The sequence below is a fragment of the Rhinatrema bivittatum genome, chromosome 1, assembly GCF_901001135.1.
Source record: "Rhinatrema bivittatum chromosome 1, aRhiBiv1.1, whole genome shotgun sequence".
NCBI classification, from domain to species: Eukaryota; Metazoa; Chordata; class Amphibia; order Gymnophiona; family Rhinatrematidae; genus Rhinatrema; species Rhinatrema bivittatum.
Window position 1 is genome coordinate 461,685,380 of NC_042615.1, and position 19,219 is coordinate 461,704,598.

Below are 19,219 nucleotides of genomic sequence, written 5' to 3' on the forward strand. Positions count from 1 at the left end.
AACTCAGATTTTCTTGTACACCCCCTCCTGTTCAAATCACAGAAGGAATATCTGCTTAAATAGAGGTGTGCAAGAAATGTCAGGGAACAGAGAGGCATGCGAGCAACAGAGACCCTGTTTTGGTGCACTAAAATGATTCCAAAACTATAATTTCTGAGGTCTCAGCTCCCTCTACAATGGCTCAGGTCAAAAATTGCAGCAATAAAAATCAGATTGAGATCTTTTCTTTAAACAGTGCTGCATGTCCAACCAGCAGCAAGAAGCAGCCAGGCAGCCCTTGTTGTCAGCTGGTTGCAAGAGCGTGCCTTCTTAGTAGACTGCAAGAAGATGCACTCACGTTTCGGCATCCCCCTGCTCTTCCTGTTTGCGTTTCTTCTCGACCGCTTCCTTCTCTTGTTGCATCTTCAGCAAGTTTCTTCTCTGGGCACCTTGGAAGTGCTTGCTTCCTTTCCCTTTCTTGTTTCATTTGCCACAGGTGTTGGAAAGTGGAGGAAGAGGAAGAAAAGGGAAAAGGTGTCACAAAAAGATTTTAAAATTAAAAAAAAAAAAAAAATTCCCATTCGAGAACTGCTTTTGCAAAAATACTGGGTTTGACAACATGGTACAGGTTATTACTATGCAGTGGGTGCTACCTAGTAGCAATTTATGAATGTTTTTCTTTAAAAACAAAAAAAGAAAAAGAAAATAACCTAATGGGCAGAGCAGTTTAAAGAGCTACAGGGTAAATTTATGGGGAAAAAATGGGTATTACGTCAGGCGGCCTGTGACAATCTTCTATCACACCACCACTGCACCCCTCTCCTCCCCCACCCCAGACTTTCTTTCACCTCCCTTCCTTCCTTACTTTCCTGCAGAGGTTAGATGGGCAGTAGTCTCCTGGTCTTTGGTGGCTGGTGGGATTTGTCTCACCCCATTCCAGCACTGCAAGCATTTTTTGAAACAAACACTTCCTTGCTGCTGCTGCAGGACCTGGTCCACAAACTTTGTAGTGCTGGCACATTTCTCTCCCCCCCCCTTCCCCCCACCATCTTCACAACCTTTTTCAACTGCGCTGCGGCAAATTCTTGAAAAACTGAGTTTGCAGCAGTGCAGCCGAAAAAGGCTCTGGGAGTCAGCAGTCTGGTAGAAAATCACCTACTAGGCTCAGCCACCTGTCCAGTGCTACATATGCCACTCTCCCTTTCCCTTCCTCACTGTCTCACCAAAGCTGGAGGAAGGAAGAAGCCGATGCAGGCCACTGGATGGTGGGGTGGGGTTGCCACTGTGCCTGATAGCTTGCCGGAATAAGCACAGAATTCTGCTGCTAGCACTAGTTTTTGTTAAACAAAGAAAAGAGATTTTTTTTTAGCTAAATTATTACTAGCCAGTACCCAGCAGCAAATTAAACAGCCTCTACCACAGTCCATGGAGCAGAGCTAATGCCACAGAATATAATTCCTTTGTATTACAACTTCAGCACTCTTACTCCATCCTGACAACTTGAAAAAAAATATTACCTATATAGCTTCACAAAAAAAAAAAACCAAACCCCAAAAACCCCCAACAGTGTCTCTATCATTGTGAGCTGCAAGGGAGGATTATTGTCACCCTCCTGCTTAACTAAAAACATTAACTTATACTTGCTTTATCAAACTGTCCTGAAAAATACAGGCAAGCCCCCTCCCCACCCTCAGCCAAGTATTCTCACGCTGCCAATTATAAGAAAAATACTGCCATCTCTTACACCAAGAGCTCATTCTACCTTCAGCAATCTCCTGTGCTACATAGCTGGTCAGGATGAAATAAGAAGCCCAGGGGCCCATCAGGTCCAGCCTTCTTGTGATTGTCCTACAGCAGAGGTGCATTCCCCCTCCATCCTTGAGAGGGCAGCAAACAGACCTGGTTTTCCAGCAAATTAATCTGGCTAACAGGCAAAACATATTCAGATATGCCTGATGAATATTCGTGATGGATATTCTAAGAGACCGATCTGCTCACAGCTCTCAACAGCCAGCGTCATGTACCTCCCCACCCCCCCCATCCCCTGCTCCACATGAGAATCCAGGGAAAGGTGTAAAATAAACCACACAACTGTGTAACTATAGCCAGTCCTGCAGCAACTAAAATAATTCCTGGCACTTTGCCCGGTAAGTGGCTTTAGCCTCATAACCGTATCATCGTTTTTCTCTAAAAACTTGGCCAAATTTACATCTGGACTGGTTGCAATCAATTACATCTTGAGGTAAAATGTTCCATAATTTTACTGAGAGTAAAATGTGGGCAGATAGACGATACCCTTCCAGATTATTCGCAACATTTATGCTACGGTATCGAGGATGGGAGGCTAGAAGGGCCTTGTGGTCCTTAGTTTTTTTGTCATTTTCTGTGGGTCTGGTTCTTCTCTCCCCCCCACCTAATATAAAAACATGAAAGCAAGTTTTGTATGTCAGCGCTTGCTGCTGAACTGTATTTCTGCCCCCCCTCCCCCCCCCCCCCCCCCCAATATAAAAGCACAAGCACCTTCTCCTCTTCCTGCTCTTCCTCAGAGTCAGAGTTGGATGCCGAAGCCGCCTTAGCCGGGTTTTTCCTCTTCGGATCCGCGGCTTTCTTTGCTTCTTTCTTGTCTGGCTCTTTCCTTGGTTTCTCCTCTTCTTGCTTCTGACCCTCATCGGCCTTTTTTGTCTGCTTCTTCTGCTTTTCTTCTGATACTTTTTTCTTGTTGCTTTCCTCCTCGCTAAAACTGAAGTGAGGAACAGTCACAGCAGGAGGGAACACACATAAGAGAGAACAAAGCTGGATCCTTTAAGAGATTCACGATTCACCTTTTTAATTTTTTTTGGGTGGGGGGAGGGGGGGAATTTTCCAAGGGATTTCTGTGGGTGAGGTCTTGTTTGTGGGGAAAACAATCCCTTTCATCCCTCTCTGAGGAGAAGATACAGAACCAGAGGCAGGGTTAGGGCGAGTTGGGTTAAGTATGCATGGGAAATTCATTTGGAAATCCCTGCACATGCTTTACCCCGGTGTACTTTGTATCTGCAGGGAGTTTCACTTTGAAAAATCAGTTCTTTGAACCCACAGGCCTGCAAGCACCTTGGATACTTAAAAAAAAAAAAAAAAAAGGCCTATTTATGTTCTTGCACACACAGGCACTTGTATTTATTTTACTGCTGCTATTTTCATCAGAAATATAAACATGGGATATTTTACGCTGCTTGGAATATTCTTGTGTATGTCTCCGTCACACTGTACAGCAGATGAAACATTTTTCCCAACAACTCTAGGAGCATTTAATGAACAGCAGCATGCATGCACCAGTACAGGTTCACCTTTACCTTAGAAACGTAAGGGAAAAGTGGCCTCATTTTTTCCATTTGAAGTTTTTTTTGCAAATTGAAATGTTAAGTTTTTTTGAATTCCAGCGTGTTTCCCTAACAGCACCTTTGGGTTATACTCCATCTGGAAGGTGAGAGGAAATAGTCAGGACCTTTAAGTCCCAAGAATCTTATTCTGATCAACTTGGGGGTCTTTTAGTTAGATAACTTGTGAGTTATCCAGTTAAATGCCAACCTTTTAATATTTTGGGCACTTATCTAGCTACCTTTTAGCTGGGTCTATTCAGCTAAAATTTAGCCAGATATCATAGCTGTGTTCCAGGGCAGAGGTAAGTTAGCTGGATAATTATCTGGCTAACTCCGATATTCAGTTATAGTATTTTCTCTGACTCCATCTGCTGGAGGGGAGGCATAGCCCAGCAGTCTGGACTGATCCTGGTACGTACAGGGAACTTATCTGGCTAATTCTAGTCATGCTATAAATTAGAACTAAAGTTATCCAGCTATCTCTAAAATAGCTGATATATTAGCTGATATATTCAGTGGTGTGGCTACGCCACTGAATATCCCACCAAAGTTAGCCCAATACGTTAAGAGTGGTGATGGCAGCCAGGATCCCGGCACTTGGACTGGATTGCTCAAGTTTTCAGGTGGGTAGGAGGGTTAAGATTTAAGGTAGAAGGAGAAATGGATGTCTTACTACAAACTTGTAAACTGCTGTGATGGCAAAACCAAATGATGGTATATAAAACTCTATAAATAAATAATCAGCAGAACCAAGCAGGGGATGGGAAGAGTTTGGCCAGCATTCCCCACACTTCCTTTTTCCTTTCTTTCAGAGGGGTTTAGGGACTGGGGAGGGGTGCTTGTCTGGCAGGGCCTTTTGTAAAACATCTGGTGGGAGTATAGGAATTGAGCCACATACTCGCCCTTCATTTTTTTTTTTATTTTAACACATAACGTATAGCCAGTTCAGTTTAAAGTTATCCAGTCACACACAACCATCTGAGGCAGACCTAATGTTATTTGAATAGAACCGAAAATAGACTAAATCAGCTGGATTACAAAACTGCGCTAGGTAAAAGAATAGAAGGAACAGAAACGAAACCCCTCTTAAGGGGGAACAATATGTGAGAATATAAAGAAAGAGGGATGAAATACACTAAGTAATTTTTATTAATATTTCTATACTTTTGAACAAAATGTATAATGAGGGGCAGTACATTTGACAGAAAAGACTAATACTAGTTTTACACTTTTTTTAAAAGATGAAATACCCAAAAAAGAACAGGAAGTGTAATCAATCCATCTTAAAAAAAAAACATACAATCATACCTCACAGCCACAACACATCAATCTATAAACATTGATAAGCCACACCTTCACACAAATAGCAAAGAGAATCACTCAGATATAGACAAGTAATAAGAAGAAAGAGGAACTCAAAAGTGAAAATAATCCAAGAACCCTGACAGAGGCCCCAATTTAGCTAAATAGCTTCCTCAGAGAGATTATATGACGTATTAAGGTAATATAAAAATCAATGTCCACAAGGGCATTTTCATAATGCTATACTAGGCAAAGTATATAGTAATTTTCATAAACATGTAGTCCCTTCGATGGAATTGAAGAAAACTGCAAAAATGCTTTCACAGTAAGGCAAACATTTAGGTCGCCAGTCCTCACATTTGGAAAAGATTCTAAACTAGAATAAATAAAAGAAAAGTAAATCAGATCCTTTTAACCAGAAATAACTGGAAAAACTGTGCAAGAAAGACAGATTACAAAATACCACCGCTTACTTTAATAAGATTGTGGTTTGTATATAAATCCAATGCTTGTGCTGTCACAACGAACTCATTTCCATTGGCTCTTGCCACTATGGGGCCGATGCAAAAAAAGTGCACCGAAAGCAGACACGGAGTGTTCAGCGCCTGCTTTCCTAACGTACCCCCAGGCACCTCTCCCCTGGGGGCGCGATGCAATATTTAAATTAGGGCTCGCGTTGTCGAGGTGCACCCCTGGTGCCTTGACAGCGTGCACCCAAAAGAGGTCCGCTGTCGGTGGCTGTCCGCCGATTAAGAAAACGGACGCTGAATTTATCAGTGTCAGTGAAAAAGACCAATGAGCAATAAGTGGAGTGAATAAATGAACATTAAGGGCCCGACACTTTAATATTGATTTATTCAGTCCTTCTGACCTGCCCCAAGCTTCCTCACGGGGAGGGAGCTTGGGGCAGGTCAGACACGGCTCACTCTCAAGGAGGGAGATATTTTTTTCCTATATCTCTTTTGTTATTCTGACTTAATATCGCTACGAAATTAAGTCGGAGGAAATACAAAAAAGCAGGTGTTAATTTCTGAGTGCAAAAATGTGCATGGGGAGTGAATAACTAATAGCCTCATTCACATGCACTTGCATGTGATGAGCGCTATTAATTTCCCGGTGCACTGGACGCGCGTTGTGGAGGCGCTAATCCCCTTACTGCATAAGGGGATTTTGTTGCACCTACACAACCCACGTCCAACTGTGGGTTAAACAGTGCACTTGGCTGAGCGCACTGTATTGCATTGGCCCGTATATACGAAAAAACATTACAGCACTACAGAGCATATATGTTTTATCTATACCAAGAAAGGCTTTATGACAGAGGCCAAGCCCCTGAAAAATAAGAAAAAAATTAAAAAGCAAGTCCCACTTACTTTAGCTTGCATAATTAAGCAGCTCAACGTATTTCTCGGAGAGCCAGAGGAAGCAACCCCAACTGGGAAGCATAAGTGTATAATAAAGATGTTAACTCCAAATCTTGATTTAGTCCTCTTGGGCTTTGTGTGCCCCAAAAATGAATAAACTGCTGTTCCCGCTGTATGAGAGCACAGGAGATATTTATTTTAGATTTTTATATTCTGCTTTTCGGCACTTCAAAGTGTATATCAAAGTGGATTACATTCAGGTATTATAGGTATTTCCCTATCCCCACAGGGCTTACAATCTAATTTTGTACCTGAGTCAACACAGGGTAAAGTGACTTGCTCAAGGTCACAAGGAGTGACAGCAGGATTTGAACCCTGGTTTCCCTTGGTCATAGCCTGCTGCTCTATCCACTAGGCTACTCCCTCCCCATCATAAAGTCACTCTACAAATTATGAAAAATTTGAAATCCTCAAGGCTATGTCGTTGAGAATCCCAATGTTCCACCAAAGGAGCCTGCGCTTTTACAGTACGAATGCAACTTTTGTGTTCCACTATACGAGTGCAAACACTTTAATTTGTCCAATGTAGAGCAATTTGTAGGGGCATAAAATGCCATAAATTACCTGAGCAGTATTACAATCAAATATACCTGGAATGCAGTAACCTTTAGTGAGACCAGGATATTGAAAAACATATAGGATAAGAGAATGAGGTCATACACTACATCTTCTACATAGTGAATGTTGGCCTTGAGGAGGGGGAGTATTCAAAGGGGGCAAAACCGCAGATACCAAATGGCCTTGAAGGTTTTTAATTCTTTTAAATGCAAAGATAGTGGCTTCCCTAAAAGGGCCCAACCAGCTAGGACCTGCCAATGATTGTGTACAATCGCTCTAATCTGAAGCGCTCGACTGGAATAAGGAATAGCACACACCATTCAGTGCCCATAAGAAAACTATCCTGATTGGCATGTAAAGCTTGTTTGTATACCTGCAGTAGATCCACGATCTTCAAAACAGGCTGATAGAGTTTTTCCTAAATTTTGTATGCTTGGATCAAATGACATAACCTGTGAAGGCATAAAAGCTTGCCAAACCGGGATATTTTATTTTAGATGTTTAGGATGAAAACTGGAATTATGTCGCATGTTCCTATCTGTGTCCTTTTGGGGAATGGAAGTAATCAATTTGTCATGATCTTTCTTAATTATCAAACCTAAAAAAGAAAGCTGAACCAGATCAAAATATACAACAAATGTTAAGTTGATGTTAGTTGGGGAAGGGAGTCTTCAACTGTTTGCATGATCCAAACCTTGGATACGGCACCCCCCCCCCAGGTATGAGACAAGAGTCAAAGGAAGCTTTTGGGAGTTCTCCATTTATATAACCACTTAGATTTAGTGGATGTGTGGCGGGTGGTAGACCCACTATCTCGTGAGTATACCCACATTTCTCAAGTACACAATACATGCTCACCTGGACTATTGCTGTTAATAGCTCTTATTTCTCCCAAGTAAGTGGTTCAGAAATATTAGAAATGGTCTTATCTGACTACTCCATGCTATGGATGGAAATGAGTGGTTTCTGTCCTCCTGACACGTGGGAAATGGAAATTCCCGATATACTTGTATAAAGACTTGGGATATAAGGAATATTTTAAAAAGCGTTGGGAATTTTTTGTGGAAACAAATAGCACATAGAACGGCCCCTACTCTTTTGGGAAACTGCCAAGGTAGTTCCTCCAAGCCTACCCCCCATCATCAGCAATTACTAACCCTCCCCCTTCAGGACCCAGTTCTAACCCTTGCCCCCTCTAGCCCTCCTCTCTCCACTTTAATTGTACATAAAGAATATTATTTAATCATGTATTTGACCTCACCTCCACGAGTGTCATATACAGGGTTCCATTACCATGTATATAACCTGTACATAACAAATGTTTTTCGCCAAACCCAGTGCTTAATCCTTCCCCCCTGTTTTCCACAGTTTGCCCCTTCCCTGCCCCCTCCCCAGTGCCCCAGTTTACCCCTCCCCTGCCCCCCCCTGTTGTCACAGTCTACCCTTTCCCTGCCCCTCCCCATGTCACCCCCAGTTAATTCCCCCCTCCTCTAGTTTTATCTAGTTATTTATCTGTTACTGCATTTACTGCTTCACTGTTCTTTGTAAAGGCCATGCCTATATATACATTAGTTGTAAGTTACTTGTAAACCGACACGATGTGCAAACGGTTGTCGGTATATAAAACCATCTAAATAAATAAATAAATAAATATAATTTACTTTGTAGTACCTCGACAAAAAGTCTTTGGCTAAGAAATCTTGCAATTTGAAAATCAGTTACAAAGGGCAAAGAAAGTGCAGGAGCAGAATCCATGTAACAGTAACAAAACTCAATTTGTAGAAGCTCAGAATGCACTTAATACACTTTTACATCAAAGGACATAAAAAAAGTTTGTTATAAGTATAAATATTTTCAATATGGTAATAAAGTGGGGAAGCTTCTTGCTAAGCTCACTAAAAGATGGCATGGACCTAGCTTTATTGAGGTCGGTTATCTCATACTAATCAAGATATTTGTGCAATCTATGCTGATTATTACGGCCAGTTATATTCAGCGCAGGTAAATGACTCTCCAAGGATACAGGAGTATCTGCATTCTGTAGGTGCATAAGTTGACAGATGATCAGCTATATGCATTAAACGCTCCTATCCAGGCCTCTGAACTCCAAATGGGTATTTGGACAGCTCAGTTTATGAAATCACCGGGCCCAGATGGTTATCCAGCAGAATTTTATAAATTATTGCAGGACCAAGTGCTTTTACCTCTGGGGGGTATGGTAGAAGCAACGACAACAGAAGATCTTCCAATATTTTTCTCAAGTAAGGGGTAATTCTAAAGTCGGGGAAAGATCCGGAGTGCCCGCATTTGTAAAAGTCAATCTCACTGTTAAATTTTGAACTTAAATTGGTTCAAAGATTATAGTGGATAGATTGGCCAAATACCTAATGACCCTGATAGGGGAGGTACAAATCACAACACATTGGCCCAAACACACAGTGTACTCCAGAAAACTTAAGTACAAAATATCAAAAATGGTTTGCTGGTAACTCTTTATATCAATAAAATTGGCCACACCGATATTAATTAAATGTAATACATTTTGTAGGACCAATACGCAAAGAGTCTGTATGTCAAATCAGATCCACCATGGAATGGTCACATTACTTTATTTTATATTTAAACTATTTTTAGAATTTTTTGTATATTATGTCTTAAAATGTTCCATACTGCCACAGGAGACTCAGTGCAAAACAGACTAATAATCCATTTTGGTCAAATAATCCAGACATCAAAACAACCCTAATAAAATATCCATTCAAAAGAACACAGTCACAGTACTTAACTCAAGGTAAGATCCCGATGCGATTGCGTTTCGAACCAACGGTTCTGCTTCAGGGGAAAACACAAATATACGTCTTCTTCAAAGAAATCATCACATCTTGCAGAAACAATCTTCTCTTAGTGGCACAGACAGTGGCTTTGGCTGCTTAAGTCTCTATACAGTCTATAAACTCTAGTACCTGGCAGAAGATTCCAGCTATGATCATAAGTTTCAATGATAAAAAAGTTTTCGACAAGGTGGACTGCACTTTTATGATGGAAACCTTAAAAGCATTTGGATTTATGAGATATTTTCTGCAAGTAGTGCAGGTGTTATACCATAGGCCACTGACATCAGTACTAGTAAATGGGGTGATATCAAATGTTTTCCAAATAAATAAGGAAACGAGGCAAGGCGTTCTGCTATCCCCAGCTTTGTTCATCTTAACCCTAGAGCCCCTTTTGAAAAAAATATTGGGGAATGACAATATAAAAGGGGTCCCTAATAGTACTAGAGGATCTTGCTCTTTTAAGCTAGCAGCATTCACAAATATTTTGCTTCATATTATAGACCCTGTCTCTTCCTTTGAACACTTACTAAGGGAATTTAAGGACTACAGATTGTTTGCTGGGCTGATCTTGAACTTAAATAAATCTGCTGCTTTACCAATGAGTGCTGAGGTACCAAAAATGTTTGAACAGTCATTGCCTTTCAATTGGTCCATCACCCCTGGGTTGTCAATTTCTGAGTGGGCTCCCCACCCTCGGAGGCTAGTGTCTGTCATGAGGACTAGCCAGTTCAGTGGGGACAGGCTTACACCCTTGCTTAGATGCACTTCCTGTAGCCACCACTGAAGCAGAGAACATACTTCCATTGGTAGGTTGAGGCAGATCGAACAGTCTTGAGACAGTGGGTTCCAATGTGACAGCAGGGAGCGTTGGAGTGGTCACGTGTGCCTTCACCCATAGTACTACCTCCTGGGTTGCCGCCATCAAACCGAGAACTTGGAGATAGCTTCACACTGTTGGGCATATTGTGCTCATCAACTGATGCACCTGGGACATCAACTTCCTTATCCTCGAGGGAAGGAGGGAGGGAGAAAGAACTTGCCCTGCTTGGAATTGACCGGACTCCCAGATATTCTAAGGACTGGGAAGGCTTGAGACTGCTCTTGTCCAGGTTTATTACCCAACCGAGTTCCTGAAGCAAGGAGGCCACCCTGTTGGTCATCCAGAGACTCTGTTCCATGGATTTGGCCCTGATCAACCAGTCGTCCAAGTACGGGTGTACCAGGATCCCCTCTTTTCTCAATGCTGCCGCTACGACCAACATAATTTTGGAAAATGTTCTGGGGGCGGTGTTTAGGCCAAAGGGCAGTGCCCGGAACTGATAATGGCAACCCAGTACCTTAAAGTGTAGGAAGCGTTGGTGCTCTTGACCGACTGGAATATGTAGGTAGCCCTCGGATAGGTCCCAGGGAGGTTAAGAACTCTCCCGATTGTAAGGCCATTATTACGAAGCGTAATGTTTCCATGTGGAAATGATTCAATTGTAGATGTCTGTTGACACTCTTGAGGTCCAGGATGGGGCGAAAGGAACCCTCCTTCTTGGGTATGATGGAATAGAGCCCGTATTTTCCTGGGGCGCAGGTACTGGGATTATAGCTCTCATTCTGAGGAGCCTTAAAAGAGTAATATCCAGTACCTGCTTCTTGTGTTGGGATTGGCAAGGAGACATCATGAATACGTCCCAAGGAGTGCTGTGAAATTCAGCGCATATTCTTCTTGTATGACTTCCAGTACCCATTTGTCCTAAGTGATCTCAACCCACCGCTGGTAGAAGAGGGACAGTCGACCCCCTATCTCCTCATTCCGAGGGTGTTCAGCAAAATTTCATTGACTGGTTTGGGATGAACCTGAATCCGAGCCTGCCCCTCTCTTGGGCTGTTGACTACGAAAGAACTGAGACCTCCCAAAGGGCCGAGACCTCTGAAATGTCAAGTTTCTATAGGGGCAAAGGCATTGGAAGCCCCTGGATTGGCCCCTCATAGGTGAGGGGCACTGAAACTGCTTCCTCTTATCTTCTGGTAGCCAGGGGATTGGAGATTCACCCCATTTACTAGCCAGCTTTTCCAATTCGCTCCTGAAAAGGAGAGATCCTTTAAAGGGCATCTTTGTGAGATTGGCTATGGAGGTTGCGTATGCTGACCATTTCCATAGCCATAGTTGTCTTCAGGCCACCACCACCACTGGCTGAAGTTCGGACTAGATCCAAACCCGCGTCCACTAAAAAGGCGGTGGCGGGTTCCATAACCTCTCTGGAATTCACCCCCAAGTCATCCACCTTCTGAGAGAGGAGTAGGCACAAATGAGCTATCAGGGTACAACAAGAAACAATCTGCAAGGTAATTACTACTGCATCAAAGGCTTGTTTAAGGATGGACTCCATCTGTCTATCATGTGCATCCTTTAAGGCCGCTCCTCCTTCCACCGGGATAGTTGTTCGCTTAGAGACGGCACAGACCAATGTACCCGTTTTAGGGAAACACAAACACTCTCTTGCTGCCAGATCCAGTGGGAATAGAGCTTCTAATGCTCGTTCCCCTTTAAAACTTGCTTCCGGGGCATCCCATTCCAGGTCAATCAACTCCTGGATGGCTTCCAGTACTGGAATGTAGCAGCAGGGCTCTCCCGTAGGGAGATCAAAATGGGATTCTTCTTTGGTTCAGTCAGAATCGGTCCCAGGGACTCCCAGCATCTTCAGGGTCTAAGAAAACAAGGTCAGCAATTCGTCTCTATGAAAAAACCGCAACATGGTTCCATATGGTTCCAACTCAGGGGGAATTTCTCCGTATTCCAAGGGGTCCAAATCATCCTCTTCATTGGAGCCATTTGGGTCCCTACCAGGAATGCCTTTGGTAAGACGAGGCATGCTTTGAGGTCTGCCAATAGGACTGGGAGAGGGAGGGCTTACTGGCTGAGGGTCCACCCGGACAGGGCAATTAAGGTAGTAGACTGCGCCGGAATGAAGGCTTGTAGACCCTGGAAAAATTCCACCCATGAGAAGGTAGCCAGGTCCATTCCTAGCCCAGGAGGCACTGGGGTAGAAGCCATTGAATTTCCCTCTCCCATGGAAAACCCAGTCAAGGTAGTACTCAGATCCGGGGTACTTCCAGTTAAGGCTGTGGCTAACCCATCTTCTGAATGGGAGGAGCCGGGTTTAGCAAAGTCTGGAGAGGCCAATGCTTCTTGGGCTTCCTCACAGCGCTTTCATATGTTGGAATCCAGGTCAGACTGTAAGCCCTAATATGACAAGCAGTGCAGAGAGAAAAGTGCTTATGTTTCTTGGCTGCTGGTGCCACTGGCAGCAATAACTGTGTGTTCTATTGGCTAGCACTTCATTTTTTATGCGCACAGATTTCGTGTGCATAGGTGGGGTGCGACGAGGTGCACGCACAGCTCATGCACCCGGCTGTTCCTGGTTATGTGCTTAGAACTTGTGCGCATATGTATGTTAGTGACGTTATGCGCACGGCACATATGCAGAGCTGATGCACTGTACATACAGACGTTCTATGGAGGCAATATGGCATGCACAAAGATGCGTTCAAGATGGCATGCTGTGGCCTACCATGCAATGTGCCGACCAAGCCTAAAATGGGGCCTAACCCACCGGGGGCTGCTTAACCCGCTTGGAAGCCCACTTCCCCTTACTCCAACAGGATCAGGAACGTCGTCAGTATGGCATGCTGAGCTAGAAGACCTGAGGAAGTCTTACCGAAACCTCTCCAAATATCTGAATTGGGAGGTAAATTTTTTTTTTTACTTACCTGGCTCAGCGCTTACTGAGACTGTCTCCAGCTGCGGGGGAAGAGAGCTTTGGCCATCACCACTGTGCTCAGCTTCCTGCACCCGCTGCCTTTTCAGCTGCTTAAGCAGCAAAGTCCACGCCAGAAACCAGCTACTGGACCAAGGCACCCCTCTGAGGGATCTTGGAAATCACCTCAGGAATTCTCAACTCGGGGAGGGACCTTTAGGTATCACCACAGGAGAGAGGGGCTCAATTTTCTCCAATTTAGAATGTAGAATTTCTCCACAATCTGCTGGAGATGGAGAATACTGGAGGGCTGAGGCCACTGCAGGGATGTATGTAGGGTGACATCAGCTTTGAAATCTGACTGTCTATCTGCTGGCAGGGGAGCATAACCCTTTGGTCCTGAATCCATCTGGCTACATGACAGGAAAGATGTTTTTAATCAGTTTTTTCCTTTTTTTGGAGGCATATGATGTACTAACCGCATTTGTTTAGTTATCCGGTTGCTCTGATAAAATTCTTTGGGTGTCGTTTTCAGTACTCTTCCAGCTCTCTGAGAAACACGTTGAGCTGCTTAATTATGCAAGCTAAAGTAAGTGGGACTCGCTTTTTAAAGTTTTTCTTATTTATCAGGGACTTGGTCTCTGTCATAAAACCTTTTTTAGTATAGATAAAACATATGCTCTCTAGTGCTGTAATTTGTTTTTTTCCACATACAAAGTGGCAAGAGCCAATGAAAATTAGATCATTGTGACAGCACAAGTAGTGTTCGATTTATATATAAACCTCAATCTTATTAAAGTAAGTGTTAGTGTTTTGTAATTCATATTTCTTGCACAATGTTTCCAGTTTTTTTCTGGTTAAAAGTATCTGATTTACTTCTCTTATTTATTCTAGTTTTGAATCTTTTCCAAATGTGAGGACCGATGTCCTAAGTGTTTGCTTCACTGTGATAGCACATTCGTGGTTTTCTTCAATTCCATCGAAGGGACTACACATTTATGAAAACTACTATATACTTTGCCTAGTATGGCATTATAAAAATGTCCTTTGGACATTGATTTTTATATTACCTTAATACTTCATATAATTCCCCTGAGGAAGCTATTGTCTAGTGAAATGGGGGCCTCTGTTGGGATTCTTGGATTCTTTTCACTTTTGAGTTCTTCTTCCTTCTTAGCTCTTGTATATATTTGAGTGATTCTCTTTGGTGTGTGTGTAAGTGTTTTCTGTCAAATGTACTGTTCCTATTTATACATTTTGTTAAAAAGTATAAAAATAATAATAAACAATTACTTAGTGTATTTCATCCCTCTTTTCTTTATAGTCTCTTATAAAACTCCACCCCAGAACAACCCTATTCCTATGTTATCCGCTAAATTTAGATGCTATACTCAGGGAAACAATATTTTCTATATTATATAGTTTGTGAAATGACTAATGTGTATTTGTTTATCTCACTTCTGCTTTCAATCACCAAATTTTTTTTAAAATTAATTTTCAATATATTATATTATATTATATATAAGACCTCAGCACTGATTGAAAACGTGAAGCAGAGTCCAAACCAGTAGATACAACCACCAGTCAAAAAACCTCTCCTTTTAAATTAAAGTCCATTTTCCATCTTTAATCTAATAATAAAATCCTTCTCAAATCTTTTAAGCAGAAGTTTTGCCTGATATGATTCAATATTTTAATCCAATATCACAGCATTTACTTATCTTAATATGTCCCGATTATACTTCTTTATTTTGTTTTCACAGGATCATTTCAACGTTGTTGAGACATTCTTGAAATGCTGATGTTGCCAACGTTTCGCAGATGCTGTGTCAGGGCGATATTCTTCGTTTCTTTATATACATACTCCGCTTAGTCCGATGGAAAATGGACTTGAATTTAAAATAAAATGGAGAGTTTTTTGACCGGTGATTGTACCTACTGGATTGGACTCAGTGCTTCACATTTTCAACCAGTGCTGAGGTCTTTCCTCTCATATAATATAATAAACTGAAAATATTTTCATTATAATAAAAATTCAGAAAAATTATTTTTAAAAAATGTTGGTGATTGGTGATAGAAGGTAGAAATGAGATAAATATACACTAGTGATTTCACAAACCATCTGCTAAAAGTTAGTCAGACAAGTGCTCAAAATATTTCAAATTGGGCATTTTAATAAATAAACGTAACTCACAATTTATCCAGCTAAATGCCTTTGAATATGGACTCTGGAAAGTTTATCAAGCAGAAACAACTCATGTATCCATACTATTTTTGTAAAATACGCATACAAGAAGTAAACTCACACGTCGCTATCTGAAGAGGAAGGTGGTTTCAAGAGCCTGGGTCTTCCTCGTGGTTTTGGAACCTTAGCCTCCGCTGCAGTTAAGATTATAAAATGTTGTAAAGGGTTAGAACCGCATCACTGCTGAACTTCTCCCTGCTTCAATTCCGGATCACTGGTTTAAAAACACAAGAATCTCCCCTCTTGACAAATTTCAGAGGAAGGCAGAAACAGGCAATACACACAGCTGTCATGTCTGCAGTTTTAAAACTGAGCTCAGAATCAGAGGATGAGACCTACCAGTCACACGGAAAATTACTGGAGCTTCCCAAATGGGATCTGACAGTCAGGCCCGACTGCAACCAGCCGGTAAGATGAATGGCTATTGTTCTGGAAATCCTTATAGCGCACTTTAAAGTTTTATATCTGATCTAGTTGAAGCACAGACTGCTAAGTCCCCCAAATCTGTCCTCATGAGGCAACACAAGATCTAGTATTCAGGCTAACAAAAAACTATACAAACTAACCTGTTCAAAGATCAAATGTAGTTCAGAAATACTCATTAGGTCACTCAAAGCAGAAATAATAATCCACTCCTTCCCTTCCAAACATATAATATTTATTAAATAAGAGGGAAACCCACCTGGTCTTCCTCTTTTAGGACTCAGCTGTGGAGCAGCTGCCACTGCACTTACTTCATGCTCCAGTTCAACCGGTTTTTCTACCTAAACAAACCAAAACAAAAAAAAATCACAATCTATAGAAAGTGGCAAAAAAAAAAAAAAAAAAATTACCTGAAAGGATTTTCTATTTTTATTTATTTTTTATGCATTAAGGCTTGTGAAATCTCCCCTTTTAATTAATGATGGCAGGAAAAGCAGCTGTCCAAGTTGAAATTATGAAATTATGAAATATCTGTCTACATATGATTCAGCCCTGGTCCTAAGAGCAGCACACCGGTTCAGCCAAACTATAGGAATGATTATGAGGGGGTGGAAGGGGCTAGTGTCTGCTTCAATGAAACTGGTGCATAGAAGGGTCTAAGAGCTCAAAAAAGAGCAGCAGCAGTAGCTGAATGAGGAGGAAGCTCCCTTGTGGGTCTCCACATAACCAGGCATGTTTTGAAAACCAGTAGCTTCCTTGAGACAATGGAGACGTAATGGTGAGAAGGGTATACGGGGAATCAGAATTCATGCTTTCAAAATACTGCCTTGCACTAGAGGATATTCCAAGAGTACGAGAGTTTTACTAATGTAGTCTTGCAGCAGATACAAAAAAAAAAAAATTAACACTACAAGTTAAGGGCTGCCCACAAGAACATAGCAAAAATATCTACTGAAGCAGGCAGGCACCCAGCTCTATACCAGCTGTGAAACGGCAAAGAAGGCATATGTTTCCTTAAAGAAAAGGTGCATATAAATGGGAGTGTAGGACAGGGGGAGGGGACGGAAGGCAGGGGGTTTAACTAGTATCATTCTAGTACAAAGCCACAAAGTAAGGGGAATGCCAATAGGGAGGTAATGCCTGTCATTCTGTGACCCTGTCAGCAGCTAAACCAGCTGAGCCACTGTCTCATTCTTTGGGCTGTGTGGACCCTTTCCTGTCCCAATTGCAATTTTCTTTGTTTTGAGGTTAGCTGGTGTCCCCACCGGTCACACAGCAGAATATTAGAGCCAATCAGGAGAGAAAGCTAAGTTGCTCACCTGTAACAGGTGTTCTCCACAGCAGGATAAATCCACAATACAAGTGCATAATACCATCTGATGGTGCAGAGAAGGAAAAGCGCTCTCTGATTTCAGAAAAATCGAGAATGCCCTTCTCTGATTTTCTGAGCATGTGTGAGCCTCCCCTGCACAGCCCTGCAAGTCTTCTCAGTACTTATAGCAACTTTCAACTTCAAGAGGAAATGGGAGAGATGGTATGGCTGATTTATCCTATCTATTGAAAACAACTTAACAGGTGAGTAAGCTTAGCCTTCTCTGTGGACATGCAGGATAAAGTCAGCCATGTAAGTGGGGAATCCCAAGCTGAGGGTTGCAGTTGAATATTTTCTAACTCATACATTTTTGTAGGACACTGCATCCCAAACTTACTGTTTGAGATAGGTAGGTAGAACTGAAAAAATTAAACTTTGAAAAACTCCTGACGTGAAACGTTTTCTAGACAGTAATGAGCAGTGAAAGTACAAATAGAAGACCAAGTAGTTGCCTTACAGATATCTTCAATGGAGGCAGAATGTAGCTGTGCTATGAAACTGCCAGTTGATGAGCTTTAACTTTACTTTGGAGAGGAAACCTTATTGACTGTAGCAATAAGAATTGCAGTTAGATATCCAAGTAGAGTAATCCATTTTGTAACTGAGATACCTTAAGAGTGGATTTTAAAAGCCCTACGTGCGTAAATCCCGGCATTTATGCGCGTGGCCGGGCCTTGAGTGCACTGGGCAAATCTTCAAAGGGGCCCAGGCATGCGTGTAAATGCAGATACGCGCATAAGTGACGGGCCTGGACAGCGTCACTGATTGCTGTCCCGAAAAGTTGCATGCGCCGGCAGCCAGGTTTTCAGTTCGGGAGCTGAACTAAGTCCTGAAACAAGCGCGAGAACATGGATGCGCATGCTGGAAAATCTACCCCGTATTGCTTAACTGGGTTGAATGAAACTAACAGTTGTAAGGACTTTCTGTAGGATTTTCTTCTTTCGAAACAGAAAGAGAACACTGCGAAAATACAAGGTATGAAGAGCCTGCTCACCCTTGTAGGCATTTGGTCTTGGAAAGAATACTGGTAATAGAATGGACAGACTTTAATGAACCTGAGAAACCACATTTAGTAGAAATTCATGATATATTTTTAGGATTATTTTGTTAAAAATGTGAGTATAAGGAGGGTAGGAAACCAGGGCTTGCAACCTCCAAGTAGAGGTAACTGCTATCAAAGATAAGAACAACTTTTTAGATCTGTTGATGCCAATAATTCAAATGGTGTTTTTTTGAGCCAAGAACAAGGTGATCTTTTATTGTAAGTTGTACATGAGAGAGACCTGTTATGAATCTGCCAAATGTAGACTGATGGGAAATGGGAGCGCTACCACAATCATCATGGTATGCTGCTAGAGCACTGAAGTAAAGAGGAGACAGTACACTTAAAGGGGTCTTGACTAAAGCGTGAACACCAGACCAAACATTTCTTCCTATATGATCTTCTGGTTCAGTATTTCCTTGATACCGGCAAAATCTTCTTCACCTCCATAGATGATACTTGTTAACTTTCAACATCTAAGTAGTCACAGCTAAAGAATGTAGGTTGGGACGTAGAAGATTACTGTTGCACTGCATAAGGAGGGATGGGAAAACCCTCAACCTTATTGGTTTTTAACAGCTTTTCCTTCTTGGGTATCCAAGTAAGCTCCTATAAAGCTCAAATTAACGTACTGTGGTTTGGTGGCACTTCTGAAAGTTTACTATGAATCCCAACAAGAGCAGGGTGTTGAGCGTATAGGATATAGTTTGCTTCACTTTTTTTGAAGATTTGCTTGAAATTAGCCAATCGTCTAGATATGGAAAGACTAAAATATTGTTCTGACATGGGCAGCTTTGATTGAAAAGCACTTGGTGAATACACTTAGAGATGCTGATAGGCCAATTGGTAGCATATGGTACTGATAATTAATTTCATCTACTACAAATTGCATGTAAAGCCCCGCCCTGAACTCTTTTGGGGGGGGGGGGGTAATA

General features: G+C 42.0%; 1 protein-coding gene across 4 annotated transcripts in view; it reads right to left on the reverse strand.

Moving 5' to 3' along the window:
* The window catches only part of PSIP1 (PC4 and SFRS1 interacting protein 1), a 249,383-nt gene that overhangs the window by 89,835 nt on the left and 140,329 nt on the right, over positions 1–19,219 (reverse strand). For all 4 annotated transcript variants that reach the window (XM_029605901.1, XM_029605884.1, XM_029605894.1 and 1 more), the window contains exons 8-11: positions 16,130–16,211; positions 15,509–15,581; positions 2,500–2,719; positions 338–456 (exon numbers count right to left, since the gene is read on the reverse strand). In XM_029605901.1, the coding sequence (XP_029461761.1) occupies positions 338–456; positions 2,500–2,719; positions 15,509–15,581; positions 16,130–16,211 (494 nt within the window). The remainder of the gene's footprint in view (positions 1–337; positions 457–2,499; positions 2,720–15,508; positions 15,582–16,129; positions 16,212–19,219) is intronic.